Source organism: Parasteatoda tepidariorum, chromosome 7 (assembly GCF_982258835.1).
Source record: "Parasteatoda tepidariorum strain Cologne lab strain chromosome 7, Ptep-v5.0, whole genome shotgun sequence".
NCBI classification, from domain to species: domain Eukaryota; kingdom Metazoa; phylum Arthropoda; class Arachnida; order Araneae; family Theridiidae; genus Parasteatoda; species Parasteatoda tepidariorum.
In genome coordinates this window covers 92,760,202-92,784,354 of record NC_141761.1, presented here as the reverse complement: position 1 = coordinate 92,784,354, position 24,153 = coordinate 92,760,202, and the positions used below count along the sequence as shown (strand labels likewise).

Genomic DNA, 24,153 nt, shown 5'->3' with positions numbered 1-24,153 from the left:
ACATTTACAACTGAACTTACCTGATTTGGACTGAAATTTGTCAAATTAATTTTTTTATCATTAACACTAAATGAAGGTCTTTCTCTTTTAGTATCACTTGAAACCGATCTGGTATGAAGCAAATCGTCCAGATTTTCTTCTACTGTGGCAGAAAGGTCAAATAAGCCACTATAATCCTAAAAAGTACAAATAATATAATGAAAGTATTTTCAAATTAACTATTTCACAAAATATTACAAGTTTTATTCATCACTTAATATCTGCATGGTATTTTTTTTAAAGGTTTCCTTCCTTATTTATATCACCATTAATTTAACTGCTTACTTTAAAAATATTTAGAAATTTTATGATCTAGTCATATCAGACTTAATATATATATCAGTCAAATTAAATATTGTTTTAATGAGCTATAATTGAAGGTGAGCACTACAGAATTAGTATTAGTTTATATATTATTATTAGTATTAGTTGAAATAGTACAGAATTAACAAGGCACTACTGATTTGTTAGTTATCATGGTTTGGCTCGAAACTGGATGTGCGTAAGGTAATATACTGGATAATTCAAAGTTTATTATTAATGAGGTTGCATTTTAATTATAAAATTTTAGTATTAATTTTAGACAAATTATTAACATTTATTGAAAAAATAATTTTTACAAAAAATCTTTTTATAGATTAATTCTGGATTTGCACTTGGTAAAAATATAAATTTAGTTCAGCACACTTTTTTATGGATATAATCGAGTGAACTGATGACAAGATTATATATTTCCCTTATTTTGTTAATAATTTTTCATCCTTTCAAAAAACTTATTTCGTCCATGTCTTCTTAGTATTTTTAACTAATTTTAAGGGGAGAACATATGTTTGAAACAATCAAACTTAAATTTACAGTTGAAATTTATAATGCCAAAAAAGAACAACTGAAAATTGGTATTCAAAATGATTAATTAAAACTCAAATATTGGATAATAATTCATAAATATATATATTACTTTTTTAAAGCATTGCTTTAAATACTTATAATTAATACTGGAGAGAAATAACAAGAATTCAATGATTTATAAATACTAAATTGTGCATATTGGATTAACTAAATGCAACTAATATAAAACCAAAACTGTAGAAATATAAATGTAAAAAAATTACTTGATCATTTTCACCCTCATTGTCAGTAGAAGCGACTTGTGAATGAGCTGCTTCCTTATCTGAATCAATAAGAATAAATAGCGGCAAAGGTGGAATAGACTGAATTTCAACATAATCTAAAGTCACTTCTTCAGGGAACATTGACACTGAGCTGCGCTCATTAGGACTGTGAGGCAGAGGAGACGTACTAGCAGCGAGAGACATAGCTCGAGTGCGAGACCACGATCTACCTTCTTCACCATCTTCTTCATTTCCTACAGACTCTTGCATCTGTATATAAGATTTCTGTAAAAATATATCTCAATTAAAACATAATTTAAAATCCTGGAAACATTAAAAAGCAATCCAGTACAATAGATTACCTTGATATTTTCTGAACCAGACAGACATCTAACAAGATGGCTCAATATGGCTTTAACGCGCCGGAGTTTTCCAAAACCTAATAATTCCATTAGCTGCTTTGGGTGATATTGAGGTAGAACTGGACATGCCAATCTGCTAGCTTCAAATAGTCCAAAGTCTGGCATAGGTCCAATACTTCCAACACTTTCCCTAAAAATTAAATTTTTTTTATTTATTTCCAATGGCAGACATGAAAGACAAATTTGTAGCCAAGAACAATATAAAAAAAGAACAAAAAACGGAAACAAGAGCTACAAAAATAAAGAGTTTATAGGTCTGTAATAATGCATCTCGCCCGCCAATATCGTTCCCACAAGGGCTCAGGTGGAAGTGCAGGGCAACGTCTTAGATGGTTAGTGTCCATTTCTTCTTGTAGGTTAAAAATTTAAAAATAAATATATACATTTTAATTTTAAAATTTGATTATATTAGAACATTATACACATTAAAGATTTGATTATAATTTTATACATAGACATAATTAGATATCAGCAAACTTCTTGCTTGTTTCTAACTAAAATAAAAATATAAATAACACTTCATGATATTAAACATTAATTTCATACTTACTCAAGACCATTAACACAAAAGTAATTAATTCAGCAGTCACAAGCACTCAGAAAAAATTCCTTGATTCTTCCAGATTAATTTTATTGAACTTCTATGATTTTTTTTCCCTTTTAACTAAACATAAATTTTATTCATATACCTTATTTTTATACATAAAATATATTACAAAACACATATAATTGCTATTAAGAGTTCTTTCTTTTTTTTAAAAAAAAAAACCCTAATTTTTTGGAAGAATATTAGAATTTTAGGTTTCTTAAACTCAAATTAATTCCTTGACTTTTTGAGCATTTTAATTAAACTCCCCGACATTTCCTTGATTTTCATAAATTGACATAATTCAGTGACTTTTCCCTGGTCTATGGCCACCCCTTTAATAGGTTTTTCTCCCAACAGTTGTAATGAAACTTTCAAAATTATTTATGAAACAGCTGCTAACTCACCAAAGACCAAAGAATTTTTTTAAAAGCTGAAATAATACTTAAAACTTTAAAATTTTATATAAAATTGTCCTTTTAGAGAAAGAAATATTACCTTTGTTGTTTATTAGTGGCCTGTTCAGATTTCTTTCTTTTGGTTTCAGCTGCTGTACTCAAAACAGAGCTAGAAGTTGATCGAGAAAGGGTACCAGATGCCGTTGGTATCCTCAATTGGGATGATTCTTGTGCTCTGGCGAGAAGCTCCTCTTCAGTAAGTTTGCGATCATCAACTAAAGGCTCATCTTTCTCAGGAGCAGTTTTTTGCCCAGCAGCTAAAAAAAAAGTGCTTTTAGAGAAGAATAATGAATCCACTTACAGAATGCATTAGCCAGCACTAACAAACATAATAAAAAGTCACACATAAAAAATTAAGTAAAAAAAAAATCCCATAAATTTATGTTAGAATAAGACAATTTAAATACCATACAAATAATGCAAATCATACAAAAACTTAAAAATTAGAATTTGGAAATTAGCAATTTACTTTCAGTACATAAAAATATTAATGATTAAAACAAAATAAGCCAAAAATTTTTATCATCTGTCACAAGCAAAATATCAAAAATAACAATTCCCAATATAAGTAAAAAAGAGTGAAAGATATCTCTGTTAAAATTACTCACACAAAAAATAAACTTTTCATAATCAATAAAGCAATATTTTTTTCTATCCATTTACATAATATGCACATGGTATTTTACAAGCTAGAAATCACCACAAAAATACATTCAAGAGTTTTTTTATTTTTTATAATGAGATAAAAATGTAAAAACTTTTATTTTCACATCAATATTTTTTACCACCCAGTAGCACTTTCTGATATAGGAAAGAAGTTGAAATTATATAATCAGATTGTTATTTAACAAATTTAGTTATATTATTAAATTTATTAAGTACTGCAGAGATATTATAAATATGTTTTAGTATGGAACATTAGCAGATGAATTAAATCATCATGAATGTGTGAGAATTAATGAATGTCTGCAAAAAATTCGTACACAAGAAATAGCAAAAACAATTGCTGCAGTAATTATAACTGTAATCAGTCTAAAGCAATAATTTAAGAACAAACACTCTAGCAATATGTTTTTATAATACCATTCAGGTATGAATTATTAAGTATTACAACACACTGTCAAGACTTAATAAAAAAATTATAATTTGGTCTATTACCATTCTGTTTATAGAAGCGGAGTGTGTCTTAAAAATATCGAGAAAATGAAACTTAATAGCTGACAATTTAAAAGATTTGAACATAGATTTTCTACTTACAAATACCTTAGATAAGTTGAGAATATTTAAGAAATTTTAAGAAGCTAAAGAAAGGAATTGACATAACATATTTACAAACTTTGAAAAATTTTAGGAGGATATTTGCATAAGAAATACTTCTTCTTCTGTCGAGCATTAGTAATAATCAGTAAATATCATGAGATGTACATACAGAACACATAAATATATAAAATAGTTCAAAACTGAATCCTAACTATAAAAATTTAAAAAGAAACACATAAAAAGAACAATTACAGGGTTCCCACTCTTTTATCAAAGCAAAAATTAAGCACTTTTAAGGACTTTTATCAAAAAAATTAAGGACTTTTTTGTAGAAATTAAGGACCTTAAAAATGATTATTTATCATCAAATAAAACATCATAGATTAATAATAATAGATAAAAAAATGGAATAGCTTTTTTTCAACTTAGTCATCCTTTAAAAAATTAAAAAAAAACTAAATAAAGAAATGTTTAATACAAATAATCTGTATTTAATTAAAATTAAATTGCATTTAATCACCTCACATAAGCTTTTAAGAATATAAAGAAAAACTCAAAGAATTCAGATTAAACATTAAAATTTTCTATTTTAAAAATAGCAAGAAATTGTGTAAACAGATAGAAATATATAAATTATGACAGTAAATTCATTAAATTAATAAAAATATTATTTTGAGTGACTAATACTAAACCAAGGCAAAAAGAAACTGACAAATATAAGTTTATTGAGGTTAAGACAATTATTTTAAACTAAGTAAAACCTAATTATAATAAGCTCAAGATTTATTAAAATCACAAAATATAAAAAATTTAATGATTAAAATCAGAATATATTTAGTACCTAACAATCAGGAAAAAAGAAATAAATAAACTACAAGGAAAACTTATTAATTAAAATTAAGAACTGAGAAACAGAAATGATAGTTAAAATAAGTGCTAACATAAATATTGAAACACAGGACAAGGCAGGATGTAATGATCAATTGAAATAAAAATGAAAAAATTCCATATCTAAAAATTGAAAATGAAATGAAATAATTCATTAAGTACGAAATTTATTGTGAATGAAGGGGAAAAAACAACAAAACATAGTGGAATCAGAAACATCATTTATAAAAAAAGATAAAAAATCTTTATAAAAAAGTCTGCGTTTAGTTATAAAAAATTGTATGCTTACACTGATAAGGAATACTGCACCTCTGAGGAATTAGAATTTATTCAATTAAAAAGTATTGTGTCTTGTATAGATATTAAAGGAACTAAAATAATCGATGATAAAAAAAAATTGTTCGGAATAAAGTATTGTCTGAAATTATAAAACAATAATTTTTCAAATAAATCAAAGGTAATGAAAATTGGATGCAAAGATGAATTATATATATATATATATATATATATATATATATATATATATATATATATATATATATATATATTACTTATTATAAAATAGGGAATAATGAATAGTGATTTGGTCGAATAGTCAAATATCTGGACAAATAAAACGGCCGCCTACTCAGTGATCAAACAACATTTAAAAGAAGAAAAAAATCCTCAAGAATTTTTATTGTTTATGTAAAAATAGGCCTGGTCATTGTAAGAAATTTTATATCATGATAGATCGTCAGTCAGGCATCGCGATGTATCGCAATTTAACATATGTTTAAAATTTATCAATCAGAGATCTTTAAATCAATCAAAAATAATAATAATTTCGTTATAAATAATAATAAATTTATAACAAAAGAAAATGTTAATTCTAAAAAAAATTGATTCTATAACATCAATAGCATTGCTTAATTTTTTCAATTAAAATAAAGATGGATTGACTTAAGACTGTCTTAAAGATTGACTTGTTTTAAAGTAAAAACAAACACAGGCTTTATTTTAATTTTAATTAAAAACGACTTCGATTTTTTAAAAATAATAATAAAACTGTTACAAAATATTATAAATACATTACAAATTAAAAAAAAAAAAAAGAAAATGTTCAATTAAATAAAACATTTTTTAAATTTTTTGCTGAAAAAAAATGTGCTTTTGAAACATTGTTAGGCTTTTGTTAATTACTTATTTAAAATAATAAAGTTGTATTGACTAATGGTCAAATGGTCTTAATGTAAGTTCTTTTATTTATTTATTATTATTTTCCTTTCTGAAAATGAAATAGACTAAAGATTTAAATGTTCAAAAATAATACTCACTATCTGACAAATTATTAAACGAACATGTATTGAAGGGATTTTTAAAAAATATATACATATATATTCTATATTTAAGAGCACTATTGTTAAATTATTGAAAAGCGTTAAAACATTGCTTAACTTTTTACTTAACTTAAAAAAATTTAGTCATTTTAACTAACAACCAAATTAAAAAAAAAAAAAAAGAAAGAAAGAACGCAAATTCTGTTTCAATTTCCTCAAAAATAAAAGCAAATTAATTAAATGTAGGCTTTGTTCTAATTTTTTTAAACTAAAAGGGACTGAAAATTTATTGGTTTAAAAACTAATCAAATTATTATATTTAAAAAACTAAACTCAATGGCGCGACAGCCCATAGAGGGCCAAGGCCTACTGTGCCAATCTCAGTTTTCTTAACCTTGGTCTCTGAGGTGCAACGTGAATTAAATAAATTTTTTAAAAAAATTTACTTTCTATGATAAAATATAAATTACTTAAATACAAAATATATAAAATATTAAATTGTATCACTTTTAAAAAAATTAATAAAGAATCTTTTTTTCTTAATTCATGATTTCGTTTCAGTAATATATTAAGTTCAGAACGAAAATTTAAGATAACAGCGATTGAGCAACGATCGCCAAGTAACAGTGGGTCTGCTGAAAATAATTGACAATGTTAAATCCAAACAGAAAAAAAAGTGACGAAATAATGCGCAACGATCGCTAAGTAGCAAAAGTCTCACTGAAAATAATTTATTTGAAATGTTATATCAAGTCGAAATAAAACGCACAGCGAACGCAAGATCAGTCCCGCTGAAAATAATCTTCAAGAAACGTAAAATCCCAAGGTCAAAAATGGCACATAAGGAAACTATGCATCGCGTTCTATATTTCAACGCTGATCCTCACTCTTCGTTATTCAATATCATGAAACGAGCATCATCTTCGTAGCTAAAAATGTAATCAACATCTTCGCAGCTAGACGAAATCAAAATAGTCTTCGCCAGAGAGGTGATAGCGTTAGCATAGGCAAGAATCCTCGCACGTTAAACCGCGAGTGTCTTAAATCAGATTCCCGATGCATTGCCTAAAATGAAAGTAATTATATCGGCCTGCCGATATGTGCATTAAGTCGATAAATCGCGATACATCGATTTAAAAATGTCTAAGAGTAGCGCTCTTTAAAATTGCCGCATCATAACAAAAACAAGAGCTTTTTCCTAAAAATAAAAAAAATGGGAAAGCCAAACGAAATAAAAACAAAAAAATCGTTCTCAATTTTTATAAGAAAAATTTAACGTTGAAAAATACACTTTAAGCGTTTCCCATCGCAGGATTTCTACAAAAAATGACGAAAAAGAAGCTCTTTAAAATATGGTATCAAAATAAATAAAAAAAAACACAATCAAAAAAGCAAAAGAGAAACAGAAAATTTTCCTAAATTCTTAAGACAAAACTTGCAACTTAGAAATTCAATTTTCTATTTTACAGGTTATCTATTTATCTGTATAACTTTAAAAGAAAAAGTGGAGATAAAATATATCAGAAACGCTGTTAAATTGCAGCGCTATGAAATAAAAAAACCCAGCAAAAGTGAAAACAGAAAGCAAACATTTCACTCCTTTAAAAAAAAAAAAAGTGTTGATGAGAAAACGACGAAAATGACTTTCCTGATTAAAATTATACTTCGCCAAATATTCGTAATATCCCTAGTATTAAAAAAATGGAGTCACTTATAAAATTCAATTTCAGAAGAAAATCTGATACAATGAAAAAAATCCACTTTGCCTTGCAACGATCACCAGATGCTGATCCATTCCTTATATTTTTCATTAAGTGTCCATAAATTATTAAAAACACACTTTCCTGGCATTTCTAACAATTTCACATTTGAATGAAGTATCAAAGCTACCACGTGTGCTATCAGAAGAATTGAGTTTCTCGAACCCTATGGATGTAGAAGGTCAATGCAGGTCCTCAGCTGATAAAGTACCTCTAAGTAGGGGAAAGTTGGACAAAACGGCATACCATTATTGTTTTTATTTACTACGGAAAATCTGTTAAAGTGAACCACACATTATTCTTTTTATAGTTACATCACTTATTGAAGCACAGAAAAAACATATTTTAAACTAATTTTAAGGACTGTGAAATAGGAAAAAAAATCATTTTCCAAACTCTTACATATCCCGTTTTAGCATACCTGGGTTGGACAAAACGGGATAGGGTTTACAATGTTTAAATTTTTGGGTAAAACTAACTAAACAACATAATTAACTGACAGAAAACTGCGAAGCAAAATTTATAAAAATTGTATTTATGGGATTTAATTGCTTATAACATTTTCATATAGACTGTTGTTTAATAATTAAGTACACAAAAATTATTATGCTACGTATGTTTTTAAAGATTTTATGAGTTTTCAAACATGAACGCTAATTCCATAATTTTCACAGTCGAGATGTGTCTGGTGCCCTTAAGAGGGATTTGTTAGCGGTTCTTTCTTCAATTCTCTTGGTTCATTCTTGTAGTTTAATCCTATATATAGTTTGTAAATATCATTTGGAGTAATCTTATGTTTGCTTAATAGAGAATTCAAAAGTTCAAAAAAATGCTTAACTGCAGCGTGATTAAGCCCTTTTGCTCGGACCATACTCGTGGGTTCTGGATTTCGGAGGAATGGTTACAACCAACACTTTCCAGCCATTTTTTTTTCCTGTGTTAAAATTATGCTTAATATTGTTTCACTCAGTCTCAAATGCTAGCATTCGTAGGTCCGTTAGAGTTATACCAAATAATCTTTCTTCTAGAGCCAATTCATGCGTTTTTTCTAGTTCAGCATTGAATACTGTCTCATATCTGTCCAACTTTTTCACTGCTGCCAATTCAGGGCCTAATGTATTTGTACGAGCCTTTTTTTACCTTTCTTTCAATATAGTAATAACAATATAGTAGAAGTACTAAGCCAACAAATAAATAGGTGGATAAAACGGGACATAAAAAACTGTATCCCGTTTTATCCAACTCAGACACTTTTCAAAGCAAACATGGCTGCTGCCTAAACGTGAAAGAAAAATTAGATTAACTATACATGAGAATACTCGTTAATAAATGCTTCATCAAATGTAATACTCTCCGGAAATGTAATCCCATATATATAGGTAGTACAATGTGACAAACAACGCACGTAAATGTAGAAAATGGCAAAAAAATGGAGTAAAAAAGTTCTAAGACCTACAACTTTCTATCAAATAGTGATGTCGAGTCGGGGCGCAGTGAAAATGACATAATAACAGTCAAATAACAGATTTCTGTCGTCGTCCGCTAGTTAGCGGCAATAGTCTGGTCCCTGGGCGACGTATCCCGTTTTGTCCGACTATCCCGTTTTATCCAACTCTCCCCTACTGTCTAAAAATAAGTCAAGACCTCTACCCACCTGCAGTATCACGTTCCCCTCTCCCCACGCTAAAGTTTTTTCTTTCAGAGTGATCCAGAAAGAAATATTTTAATGAAAAAATTAATAAAAGAAAAAAACAAATAAGGACGTGTTTTCTTCCACTTGCTTGTAACCCCTACCCTCACACACATTCAAAATATTCTACCCTCAATGCAGGGTCTCATTCTAGGCGAAAGACGTACTTTTTAATGGTGGATATTTTCCTAAGATAAAAAAATTGTTCCAACCAACTAGTGATACTAGAAATTAAGGACTTTTAAGGACCGTGAATCAAAATTAAGTACTTTTAAGGGCCCTTAATTTTCAAAATAAAAACTAAGCAGTTTTTAAGGACTTTTAAGGACCGTGGGAACCCTGAATTAGAAAGAAATATTATTTTTTAATCTTCTAATTATAAATTCAAAAGGTCCATGCTTCTTTTACCCATTATGCAATCGTTACTATAAGAGTACATTTGTACACAAGAGTATGTAAGAACATTTTTATTTCCAAGAGTAACATGCTTTATTTTGGCTTATGGTCGAGTCTAGAATTTTGGGTGAATTTCCAAATAAAAAGCGTACTCTTCAGTTTATACACGAACGGGCTTAAATTCAGAATTATACAGTTGATTTCTGTTATTTGCAATACTCAATTGCAACACTAATTTTCATAATTAAATACATATTATAAATAATTATGTATAGATGCATATATATATATAATTAGCTTTACGTTTATTCAATACTCAATAAATATTTTATTTTATAACTGTCACTAAAAAGTCAAACCAATTTTGAGTTTATGACTACTAATATTCAGCTCTGTGGCCTTGTAATTTTGAACCAAATCCAGAAGACAAGGGAACTCCTGGATCAAATATTGGGAAACATTCGCCTTCGGTGAGGGCTCTTTGATGGAACTAATCTGCGTTTGCATTACATGGAGAGGAAAACCATGAAAACCTCACACGGTTAGCATGGAGCCAAAGGGGCTCTGTGTACCACTGAGGATATTTTACTTGCGGTCGGTGCAAGCTGGGTGCGGAATTCAAATCAACCAGCCATCGCTGGGACTCACCTCATTGAGAGACAAGCGCTCTATCCCCTGAACCAATACGTCTCCTCAGTATACAGGTAATTATGGTGATTAGCGCATTAAACTTATTTTTTATCTTTTAACTCAATGATATAAAATAAATTATTTGGCTGTTATTACCTTCAGCTGGAACTCGCCATTGAGAATATATGTGCATTTCACTATCCATTCCTACAACTAAAATACCATGACGAACCCAAGATAGTTGCATTGGTATTGGAAGTAAAGAATCAGCTGTTTTTAATGGTGTGCTTCTAATTCGCATCCACCTTATTTCATCATTACAAGACAGAGGCAAAACCATTGATGAGGCTTGCTTTAACAGTGGACGACTTGCAGACTTAGATGCTTTCATTGCTTGCACATTAGCTTGTGCAATATCATTCGATACAGGAGCAAATAGTAGAATCTACAACAACAAAAAAAAAAAAAGAAGAAAAAAAAGAAAGAAAAAAAATTTTAAATTGAAAGATAAAATATGCAAATATCAAAATAATGTTTTCAGCTTGCTACATCAATCACCATATTAAATAACTTTAAAGACTTTTAATTTGATTTTTTAAATCATTGCTAAAAGTCAATTTTTTAAAGGATCTAAGAAAAACAAGGTAGTTGATGTAATAAAATCCAAATAGTTTTCTCCTTTATTTATTTTTAAAAAATTCTATTTTTCAAAAACTTAATTTTAAATAAAGAGTACTTATTTTGTGTTGTAACGATTTTTACCTAGATTTTCGTAAATGCAAAATACCTACTTAAATGGAAGAATGTCTGTTTAGGGTTAAGTGTACATAAAATTAACTAAATAGGGTGAGTATTAAAGTTACTTTAAAACAAAAATTGCAGAAAATTAGCTTAGTAAACGTTAAATATTGCTCATAAAAATAAAAATTAAAAGTAAATTTTTGATTTAAATTACAAAGAACACAATAGATATGGAAAATTAGCTGAATAAACGCAAATATTGCTCATAAAAAAAATTCAAGAAGAAACTAATTGCCGTAAATTACTAGAGAAATTAGCTGAAGGATAAATAATGCTCATAAAAATTTTAAGTAACTTTTTACTCCTAGACAATTTTTTATATTTTATTTCATAACCAATGTTGAACAACCGACCCAATTTTGGGTTTTAGACTACAAATGTTCAACTCCATAACCTTGTATTTTTGAACCCAATCCAGAAGACAAGGTAACTCCTGGATCAAGTATTGGGAGAAATTTGCCTTGGTGTTGAAACTTTTTAATGGAGCTAACCCACATTCACATTGCATGGAGAGGAAAACTACAAGAACCTCGCACAGTTAGCCTGACGGCAAGAAGATTCTAACCCATAATCCGTTTACCACAGTGGATATTTTACGCCAGCAGTGTGGTCGGAGCGAGCCTGGTGGGTAATTCGAATCAACCCGCCATGGCTGAGATTCGCACCCAGCTCACTGCATTGCTACCCCCTGAGCCATTAGGGCTCTGCCTTAGATTATTAAGAAAATCATAGGTTATATGAAAAATTAGCTGAATAAGGACTGAATATTGCTCAGAAAAATAAAAGTTCTATAAAATTTATTACCTAAAATTATAGGTCATATGTTATAAAAATATTTCTACAATTACTTTAGATCCAATAGCTACAGTAAGTATGTGAGAACCATCTTCTGCTGATACCCAGTCCATTTGAACAATTGACTTAGGAGCAAGAAGATCTTGATTTCCTTTCTCAGCAATAGCTTGTCTCAAAGTCTGCAGTGTTGCATAGCTAGGTACAGATAAGAGTCTCTGTAAAGGCAAACGCTCATTCGCAGTTTCTTCTGTCGAGAGTTTTTGTAAAAGAGTGTCTGCAGTTCTTTTATTTCTTTGAGATGATTCTACTAATGAGTCTAAATTTAAATTCAGCTTTGGGAGAGGTAAGCTAATGTTTCTTAAATTGATGGTGTCCTCTAATACCCATTCAGATCCTCCAGTTGATTCACATTCAAAAATTGATACGCCAATATTCACATATCTTTTTTCAGGATTTGGAGAATTATGTCTAGAGAAGGACTTTCCATGCTTGAATGCACAGGCCATTCGACCACTATAAGCACAGCTCACATATAAAGGATGACCTATATCAGGAAAAAAATTTATAAAGTTTAAACTTTTTGGTAAACTGAAGTATATGTTTTAAGTAAAATACTCTAACAGACTTCGTGAATCTTAGATATGTTTTCTCTCTTTTACAGAGATTGATCTAACTTTGATCATAAATCACTCTGCACCAACCAAATACCGAAAATGTCTATAAAAGAATTAATGGAGTAACACCATTAGGAGAATGAAACATTCTAAATTAACTTGTTTTCTTTATAAAAGAATATATAAATCAAGAAACATGTTACACCATGCTGATTTCATTTCTCTAAGAAAAATTCATATTTATTAAATAATAGTAAACATTTTAGATGCAAGTGATTTACTATAAGAGCATACCAGCAACTTTACTTACATTTTACAAGGAAAAAAAGCTTAAAACACAATGACAGAGATGCCAACTGCTCCGGACGCGCCAAAATAATTAAAAAAACGGTAAATAGCTACAAAGTAAATTTTGCAATATTTGACTATGTTTACTTGTTTTTTAAAAGGTATAGCATGACATAAGTACTATAATGTGGTAAATTATATAAGCCTACGAATTATTTAGAAATAGTGGTGGATAAAAATTTACTAATTTGAATTTATTAAACCAAGAATCGCAACTGATAAACTACCACTGTAAAATATATATTTGCTGTCCGGAGCAAGTTGGCATCTCTGCAATGAAAGAGAAAAACATTGAATTTTTGTTATAAATATTTATATTTCAAACTAATAATTTACATAATTTACTTCTTTACAGTCATATGGTTGCTCTCTGCTCTAACTCATATTGAGTATCAATAAATTGTGACTTTAAATGATTAAAATCCGACACATTAATCAGAAAATAAATACCAACTTAAGAATTTTGAAAAGAATACTGCTGCCCTTGTAAATTTTGTCTCTGTCACAAATCAAAAGAATATAAATAACCTAAAAATTAGTTATTAATTTAGTTGGGCCAAAATGGTGTGAATAACCATGCAATTTTTGCACTGTTTGCTTTTTGAAAAAAAAGTTTTTAAAAAATAAATAAAAAATAATTGCATTACTTAATAGAAAATTAAATCTTCATATTTATTACTGCATGAAGTACAAAATCTATAAAGCTTATTAGGGTTATACTTTAGGCCTTTATAGACAGATAAATTAAGTAATAACTATAATCACAATTTAGGGCAAATAAAGGGCTAATGGAAGAGCAGCTAACAACACCAAAGTTTAAGTCACATGTTTTTTACAACTGATATCTTTTTTAAAACAGATAATGACTAAGTAACTATTTAGGTCTTTTTAATAAATGAATACATAGCCCTTGTAGATTTACTTCCAAATCAACGTACAAAAACTGATATCTAACAATTAAGATAGTACATGGAAAAAAAATTATATAGGTATATAAATAAATACGTCAGAAAATAAAAAGAGCCCTGTTACCAACAGAATTACAAATTATAGTTTTTAGAAAATAGAGATAAAAATTAGAACACTATTCTATTAATACACATGATGAGTACCTTCTTATTTTTTGTATCTTTCTACATTTTGCTGAAGCTTAAACATCAATATGAATATCACTTAAAAAAGTTACAAGTTTTTACTTGAAAAGTTACAAACTTTTCTCAAATACAGTTTTCACCAAAGCAAAAGATGAAAATTTTATACTAGCTTATACCTAAACTATAAAACAGAAAAATAAAAGACAAAATTTTTAAAAAAAATCTGACATATTTGGTTTAGAACATTCAGAGAAGCTCACCTGGGACTCTAACAGAACTAGAAGATTTATTAAGCATCATTTCCCATTCAACCCACGAATAATCTGGCGTATCACTACCTTCCACATCAGTGATTTCACACTTCCAAAACCTAAACAAAATAAAGAGATTTGCAGTGTGTAAAAAAGACATTCTACTTTAAGTAGAATGATTGAGAAAAAAAGTTTTTATCATAAGATAGCATTATACATTGTTGTAATTTAAATTCCAGAAGATTTATCAATTTTTTAAAAAAAAATCTCTTTTCTCAATTTTTTAAAAAATAACATTCGTTACTTCTGCTAGTTTGCAGCTCCATTTTATTAAAAATGAGTTTAACTAAGAATTCATTGCACATTCTTAATAATTATTCATCTTTAGTTTCTTATGGTAAACTCAAATAAATTCAATGTTGGCAGTTTCTATGGCATATGGGGGTGATATCACCAAATTAGTAGTAAGAAAGTTGCTTTAAATCATTTACTTATTTTGCGTAAAGTAATATTTTTAAAATGCATTTCCATAAACCTAAATATAGTCAACAAAAAATTGAAAAAGTTGAAATTGTACACTAAGTGCCAATTCATCAGGTAAATGGCATGGATTTGGTAGCCTTAGCAATCACATGTTAGCTGCAATAATTAGCCTCATTTTCATTGCAGAATAATACTAGGCATCATTAGTTTACCTATATTTTGGTGTGTTGAACCTCAGTAACATATTTTGATGAATTTAGTCATATTAAGTCACCAGAAAGGGTAACATATAATGTATATTAAAAAAAAAAAAGCAATTTAACAGAAAAATTAATAGAAGGTCTAAAAATCCAAAACCTAATAATTGGTATCTAATAACTGTCAATTCAAAAATATAAAGTGACCAGATATGGCAACAACTAATAAAATTATTAACTAGCAAATTCAAAAATTATTATTAACTAGTAATACCGTAAGTACTTGTTTTATGAACACTAAGTAATGTACTTTTTTTATTCAAGCATAACAAGATTTAACAACCAGTAACATAACACGATTATAATAACAAATCCATTTCTAAAAATAAAAGTGCAAAAGTTGAAGGGTGGTGTATCATTTTGTATCACGTGATCTTAATTTGGAATTAAAGCAAAAAGGAACCAGAGTGTGCTATATTACATCAAAAGTAAACTGAATTGCAGAATAACTTATCAAATGGTGATATTAACTAAGTCTGATACAAAATCACAGGGGCACCTTAAAATAGTGGGACCCATGTTTTACCGGGAAAAAAATCTTTCAAGATAAACATTTAGTATCAGGTTTAATACTCTGTTTCTTATAGCTCAAATGAATACTAACTAATAAGAAGCGAGAGTAATTTACAATTATACTTATAAGATTAGAAAAGACCCAACATTCAAACATCTCCAAAAAATACTGTGATACTTACCGAACATTATAATCAGAACAAGCAGTGCATATGAGATATGGAGCAAAACAAGCCGGATAAATATTTGATGAGCTTAAATGGCCAGCAGCAGGACTAGCATGGACAATCTCAACATCGTCTGGCAAAGGCATTACTTGAGTGCAAACCTGAAAATATTTTTTTAACAAAAATATTGTTAAATAAATAATCATATAATTTGTTAACACATATCTGTTAAATTATCATTTACAATAGTTCATCCATCAGTTCTTGAACCTTTAAAAGAAACTAAATACAATTAAGATATAACATTAGTTTTCTCATTTATAATTATTCATAATTTTAAAAATTCCAATTTTAAAATTAAAAAATAGTTTCCATTTATGGTTTTATATTTTGGCTATGATGAAGCTGCCGTGATGCGTACAAATTTTATTTAAGTATAAATTTATAAAAATATGACAAATAGGCCTCTTCATTTTCGAACGAAGGTAAAAATATTGAGATTTTGAAAATGAAACACAGAATAATAAATTCGAAGCTTGAAGAAAAATTTTTGGAGGTTGTTTAAAATGAACCTCGAAAATTTGTATGTTCTAACGGTATGTCCAAACGGCAATGTGTTGACTATCTTTAGATCGGGTTGGTGATTAATTTTGTATTTTAAAGAGAATTATTAGCCAAAGATGAAATGGAAAGCTTAAGACATAACAAACGAGAAATAATCATTAAAAATAATGTGGTGACAATTTGGGTAAAGTATAGTGGGACGATTGTTACAATTTAGTACTAATGCATTTTTACAACTAAGGCCTATCCCAAATCATCACCAACACATACAAATAAAGTATAAGAAAAATATCTGTCCAGAAATAATGATCACAAGGGATAGAATTAACTTAAGCAATTTTAATGATGATCAACTCAATTATCAAGATTTACTTATGAGAATAAATTTGACCATGTGGCATAATAAAAATAAGATCATTACAAATTATACTATATTACTATATACTATATTAAATTATACTATACAAATTATATTATATCAACATGTGACAAACAGATTTGAAGAATCTTTAAGAAAAGGGAATCACTGCTGGAGTTAATAAAATCTAAAGTCACTTATCTTGCACATGTGCTTAAAAATGTTGAGGAGCTGATGAACTATTTGTAAGTGGCAGGATATTATTCGCTGGATTTATCTTAATTGTTCAGTCCTGTTGCAGCCATTCTTTCAGGGTAGATGTATCTTTATTCTTCATAATTTTCTACCAAAAATCCTTTTCTCCTCTCCTTCAAGCAGCTAGTCCAGTCCTCTCCTCTCTCTTCCTCACCTCTCTCCTGCCCCCTCTTCACAGGTTTTCAACCCTTACACAAAAATTGGCAGACCAAAACTGCTTAGTTTATTTACAGAGAGGCTATCTAAAACAGTCAGACAGTTTGGGCAGAAATAGGCTCACTGATAGTCATAAAAAGGAAAGAGAGTTGTAGCAACACTACATATATCATCCCTTCTGGAGAAAAAAAAAATTAATTTATTAATTTTTTTTTTTTTTTGAAAAAAGTTATTGCTTATGTTCAATTGTAGGTCACTTTGAGATCGGTCACTAGTGTCACAAAATCACATCAGCTTGTAGAGGATAACATTACAAAAGCATAAATGTTTCATCGTCTAAATCGGTCACTGTTTGTCACTAATGTCACACAAAATTACATCACTGTTTGTCATACAAAATCACATCAGCTTGTAGAAGATAACATTACAAAAGCATAAATGTTTCATTGTCTTGATTAGTTAGAGAACATAATAAATATGTACATACATAAACACAAAATTAACAAGAAAAATAAGAGCAAATAATAAATCTATATCCATATGCACACATATATTTATTTCACAAATCCATGTGCGTCCCTAGGACGTAGATTATACCTTTGATTTGGTGTTGATTCTCTTGAAATATCAGAAGAATCGGAAGAAGAGCTATTGAGGAAAGAAACAGGAGAGACAGAAGTGTCTCGAAAAAAATCAAAAGAGCTGTCCCTTTCCACAGTAACCTCACCTGACAATGGCGCATTATTTTCGAAACATAATAAGTCATTAACTTTAAAGGGCTTTAATAAAGCAGGAAATAACTCTCTATCATCATTAAATAGCTCATCCTCACATTTTCTTTTAATAGTTTCATGGGCCTTAGATTCTTCTGGTGTGATAGCGGCAAATGAAGGAAAAATCTCTCGCATTGGAACCTTTATTAATCTATTAATATGAGCCATGTTCATTTTTGAGGGGTTCGCTATTAAAGTTATCTCAAAAATAACAGGAGAATATTTTTTTGTCACCCTATAGGGCCCATGGTTCATTTTAGAAAGCTTTTTTGATGTATGTACTTTAATTTTTGGTATATGAAGATAGACTATATCACCTATTTGTATGTCTTTAATTTGTCTAGATATGCCAGTTGAAGACACTTGATTATCAGCAGCCTTTTCTAAGTTTTCTTTTACCAAAATGAAAGTTTGTTGTAATCTGGGAATTAGTTCTTCGATATAGGTGGGATTATCATTATAGGTTTTAAATCTTGTTGAAAAAATTAAGTCATATGGCATAACTAAGTCACGACCATATACAATAAAGGCTGGAGTTTGTTTTATAGTGCGATGGAAAGCCGTGCGAAAGGCCATTAGAGCCAAAGGAACACGTTCACACCAATCCGTTTGGTTTATGCTAACCAGATGGCTCAGTGAATCAATGAGTGTTTTGTTCAACCGTTCAACTACACCATTTCCTTGTGGATTATAGCTGACTGTGTGCTGTTTATGAATACCAAGTGCATCATACACTTGCTGCATTGCCTCAGAAATGAAATTTGTTCCTCTATCAGAATAAAAAACTTCCATGAGTCCATGGCGGGAGATAAAATCAATTAGCACTTTAGCAACAGTAGAACTTTGTATATCAGGAACAGGATATGCCTCGGGATATCGAGAGAAATAGTCTGTAATAACAATTAACCACTTATTTCCATTCCTCGAAGTCACTAAAGGACCAACCGCATCTATGCTACACTTCTGGAAAGGCCTACTAGCAGTAGGAATCTTTTGTAAAGGTGCCTTGTTTGATGGTCTAAAGCCTTTACGCGCAATGCATGAAGTACAGGAAGCAACATAATTTTTTACATTTTTATACATATTATACCAAAAAAAATTTTCTTTGACTCTATGAAGAGTCCTAGATAAACCTGGGTGAGCCACTGTGTTGTTATCATGACATTGTTCTAATACAAGTTGAATCAGAGTTTTTGGAACAACGAGTCTCTGATTCAAATTATTTGTACCAGAGCAGAGTAATAAACCATTCTCAAGAAAAAATTTCGGAGAAGACGGAGAAAACTGGGCATTGTTTTTAAGTTTCCTAACAATTCTCTTGCATTGAGGGTCATACTCTTGCTCAACTCTCAAATTGTCTCTTGAGAAGTTGAGTAATTGAAAGGCATTTATATTATTGCTTTGTTCATGTATATAATTTATTGTTTCACTTGTTTTTAACCTTGATAAATAATCGGCCATAAGGTTCAATTTTCCTGGCTTATGAATAATCCTATAAGAGTAAGATTGCAAAGTCATGACCCATCGTGCAATTCTTGAGTTATGATCCTTTAAATTTAACACGTATGATAAACTCTTTTGATCACAATAAATTGTGAACTCTTTCCCAATTAAATATTGCCTAAAGTGTTGAACACCAAAAACTATAGCTAGAGCTTCCTTTTCAAATACTGAGTAGTTTAATTCGTTGGCTTTTAACTTTCTAGATGCAAAACTAACGGGGTGCTGAAATCCAGTTTCATCTTCTTGAACAAGTACAGCCCCCAAGGAATGTTTACTTGCATCAGTGCATAGAGCAAATGGTTTGTTAAAATCTGGTAAAATCAGGCAAGGTTGTGAAGTTAAACAATTACGCAGCCTTTCAAAAGCATTTTGTTCGAGCTCAGTCCAAACAAATGGGACTTTTTCCTTGGTAGCATTAGTAAGGGGTAGAGCTAGTTTAGAATAATTCGGTATGAACCTCCGATAGAACCCAGTTAAACCAATAAAACCTCGCACCTCTTGCTTATTACGGGGGGGAAGGGCCCTTTTAATGGTATCAATATTTTTAGGATCAGGCATCACTTTACCCTCTATAACTCTATGTCCAAGATACGTTACCTCATCCTTAAGTAAAGAACACTTCTTGGGCTTAAGCTTTAGGTTTGCCTCTCTAAGACGCTTAAACACAATACCAAGTTTTTCAATGTGTTCTTCAAAGGTACGACTTGCAATTATTACATCATCAATATAGCAACCAATAGATAAATCAGTCAAGCCAGCTAGTACAAATGACATTAACCGCTGAAAACTAGAGCTTGCATTCTTTAGGCCGAATGGCATACGTACATATTCAAAATTTCCATATTCGGTTGCAATACCCGTTAAATGTGCATGAGCAGGATACATTTTCATTTGATGAAAACCCGAAGTTAAATCCAAAGAGGAAAAGAATTTTGATCCAGATAGCAGGTCTATCATTTCCATTAAATTTGGAATTGGAAAATTATCAGGTAAAGTTTTTGCATTTAGTTTTCTCAAATCAGCAACTAATCGATATGAACCATCTGCCTTTTTCACAAGGAGTACAGGAGCGGCATAACTGGATGTTGAAGGCTGAATAATTCCAGCATCCAACAATTTGTTAAGCTGATTCCTCATTTCAGCCTTCAAGTGATAGGGGACACGATAAGGTTTTTGCCGAACGGGGATATCATCAGTTAATATAATGTGGTGTTCAACCAAAGAGCAAGACCCTAACTCACTTATCTCATTAGCAAAGACAGTTTTATATTCCAGTAAAAGATCAGATACTCTTTTTTGTTGATTTTCATCTAAATGTACTAAATTAAAATTTTTAAGAAAATCCTCATTATTGTCAGTAATGGTATTTATTGCTGAATTCTGTGAGCGCTCTACTTCATCAACCGTCACACCCTTGATCCTGCAAGTTTTCGAACTTTTATTTAAAGTAATAATATCCTCCGTAGGGTTAAAAATTTGAATCAGACATGCTGAATCATCCAACACTTCAGTCACAGCATGGGCAACAAAATAATCATTTTGCATATTATTTTCATTTGGTTGCACATATACGATATCTCCCTTAGCAAGTTTACTTGAATTAGAAATTTTTATGTGTACATTACTCACTGAGTGCGGAGGCAACTTTAGTTTTCTATTTAGGATACCGAAATTTTGTGTTTTACATATATTTGAATTATTTATACTGTTTAAACTATTACTAGCCTTAACTGATACCCTTTTATCCCTCTCTATAACCTCACTATTAACACTATCCAACCATTTTATTTTAATCGAATGATTATATATTACACATTTTGAACAATCAATAATGAAATTAAATTCTTTTAAAAACTTTAATCCCAATATCAAATCAAATGTTGACGATAGTGGTTGGTTAGAAACAATAAGTTCTGTTAGGAATGTCTCCTCACTAATAGATATTTCAGTATCAATAACTGAACTAGTACTTATACCTACACCTGTTACAGCAGTCAAGCTAGAATTGTAATCTTTTACCTTAAATTCCTTCAATTGCTGAAATATATTAGGGGAAATAACATTTACAGTTGCACCTGAATCAACAAGGGCTCTGCAGGTTATATTATTAACATTAATTTGTATTATAGGTAGAAAGTTTTGATTTAGATTACAGATGAGGTTATCGTCTGGATCAGGTTGGGGATTTACTGAAAAAATTGATCCATTACCTTTTCTCCCCTCTAGTAGTTTGGGTGAAATTCTTTGGGTCGAGTGCCACCCTGATTATTTGCTTCGGTTCTATGTGTGGTGGTGTACAAAGGAGATGGTTGAGTTTGGTAATAACTTTGTTGGTCATTTGCAAAATCCTTATTATATTGTACCCGAGTGGTTTGAAATGGTACCTCAAATTGCTGTTGGTGATTGAATGAACTCCGTGAGTTCTGCCGGGGTACTACAAATGGATGCTGCTGATTAATAGCAAATTGAGTGGGTTGCTGATATCTATTATGATTAGGGCGATTTTTAAAATTAGCTCTTTTCTTCTTTCTGCACTCATTTTCTTTATGTCCAACAATTTGACAGTAATTACAAGTTATTTTCTGAACTTTATTAATATTGGCAGCAGCTAACTCATTGATTTGAATTTGCATCTCACTTATCTGCTTAGTTAGGAGTGTTAAAACATTAACATAGTCATTTGGCATATCATTAGTTTTATGTACTGGAGGGGTGTTAAGAGCATTTACGTTTGAACTTAAAGTTTGTAATGAGTTTTCTACCCTATTTGAAATTTCAATAGCTTCATCAAACGATAGGGGATTTAAAAGAATAACTTGGGCTTTTAAAGCTGGTTTTAAGCCGTTAATATATTGCGACATTTTTACTTTCTCCTTAAAATCTATAGGCAAATTTGCCAATTTTGCTAATCCCTCAATCCGCATGGCAAAATCCCTAGCTGTTTCACTTGTGTTCTGCTCAGCTGTAGAAAATGCAGCAAAGTTTTGAGCGAAAGATGTAGTAGGCGTAAAATAGCCTTTAATTCCCTTTTTCAGAGATTCGTAATCCGTAACTTTCCCTTCTAATGAATTGTTATAAAGCTTCCTAACAGCTCCTTCCATTTTTAATTTTGTTATAACCAATAGTTGTTCCTTTGTCCATTCAGCTAATTTTGCTGTGGTTTCCAAGGATTCAAAAAAATCATTATAATTTTGATCATTTAAGGTGGGGATCAAAGACAACAAAAATGGGGATTTCAAACCTTCAGCCATATTTTTTTTTTTTTTGCTTAAAAATAGATAATAGAACCAACTAATGACACTGTTAAATTATATATGTGTTAAGTATATGTGTGCACTGAATTAGGTTTAACAAATATTTACCACATGGTCCAAAAAATTTATAATAAACTTATTCCCTCAATAGCCAAATGAATGTGAAAATAATATTTAAATATATTAATCTACAAACTTGGAAATTATATTTAACACAAATAATTGCCAGACCTATTATCCTGGTCACGGCACCAAAATACATGTGGTGACAATTTGGGTAAAGTATAGTGGGACGATTGTTACAATTTAGTACTAATGCATTTTTACAACTAAGGCCTATCCCAAATCATCACCAACACATACAAATAAAGTATAAGAAAAATATCTGTCCAGAAATAATGATCACAAGGGATAGAATTAACTTAAGCAATTTTAATGATGATCAACTCAATTATCAAGATTTACTTATGAGAATAAATTTGACCATGTGGCATAATAAAAATAAGATCATTACAAATTATACTATATTACTATATACTATATTAAATTATACTATACAAATTATATTATATCAACATGTGACAAACAGATTTGAAGAATCTTTAAGAAAAGGGAATCACTGCTGGAGTTAATAAAATCTAAAGTCACTTATCTTGCACATGTGCTTAAAAATGTTGAGGAGCTGATGAACTATTTGTAAGTGGCAGGATATTATTCGCTGGATTTATCTTAATTGTTCAGTCCTGTTGCAGCCATTCTTTCAGGGTAGATGTATCTTTATTCTTCATAATTTTCTACCAAAAATCCTTTTCTCCTCTCCTTCAAGCAGCTAGTCCAGTCCTCTCCTCTCTCTTCCTCACCTCTCTCCTGCCCCCTCTTCACAGGTTTTCAACCCTTACACAAAAATTGGCAGACCAAAACTGCTTAGTTTATTTACAGAGAGGCTATCTAAAACAGTCAGACAGTTTGGGCAGAAATAGGCTCACTGATAGTCATAAAAAGGAAAGAGAGTTGTAGCAACACTACAATAATTGGTTAAATAAGTTAAAAAAATAAAATGTAGAAGGATATGGGCAAGGTTTTATTCAAATAAAATGTAGAGACGAGTTACTGATAGATTTAAAAAATACCTCTTTCAAATAAAAGTTAACTAAATGAATAAATATGTCGCAATATAATTTCAATAGTTATGTCGAGTTTTATTTTTTAATCTCAAATATGATAATATCAAGCAGATAAAGAGAACTAGTATGGAGCATAATTTCCAGAAATAGGGATATTTTTTATACATTTATGCAAATAGCTTAGCATTGATTTAGTATGCACAATGTAATGAACATACTCTTTCGGAGGATTATTTTTTTAACCTAATGACACGAAAGAAAAATATAAATTGTATTTTATTTA

At 29.9% G+C, this 24,153-nt stretch overlaps 1 protein-coding gene across 3 annotated transcripts in view; it reads right to left on the bottom strand.

The window, feature by feature from the left end:
- Rbcn-3A (rabconnectin-3 alpha) overlaps positions 1 to 24,153 on the bottom strand; it is a 124,723-nt gene that overhangs the window by 58,758 nt on the left and 41,812 nt on the right. For all 3 annotated transcript variants that reach the window (XM_087168273.1, XM_087168276.1, XM_087168275.1), the window contains exons 20-27: positions 15,899 to 16,044; positions 14,473 to 14,582; positions 12,210 to 12,700; positions 10,717 to 11,005; positions 2,658 to 2,874; positions 1,514 to 1,703; positions 1,152 to 1,436; positions 21 to 176 (exon numbers count right to left, since the gene is read on the bottom strand). In XM_087168273.1, the coding sequence (XP_087024399.1) occupies positions 21 to 176; positions 1,152 to 1,436; positions 1,514 to 1,703; positions 2,658 to 2,874; positions 10,717 to 11,005; positions 12,210 to 12,700; positions 14,473 to 14,582; positions 15,899 to 16,044 (1,884 nt within the window). The remainder of the gene's footprint in view (positions 1 to 20; positions 177 to 1,151; positions 1,437 to 1,513; positions 1,704 to 2,657; positions 2,875 to 10,716; positions 11,006 to 12,209; positions 12,701 to 14,472; positions 14,583 to 15,898; positions 16,045 to 24,153) is intronic.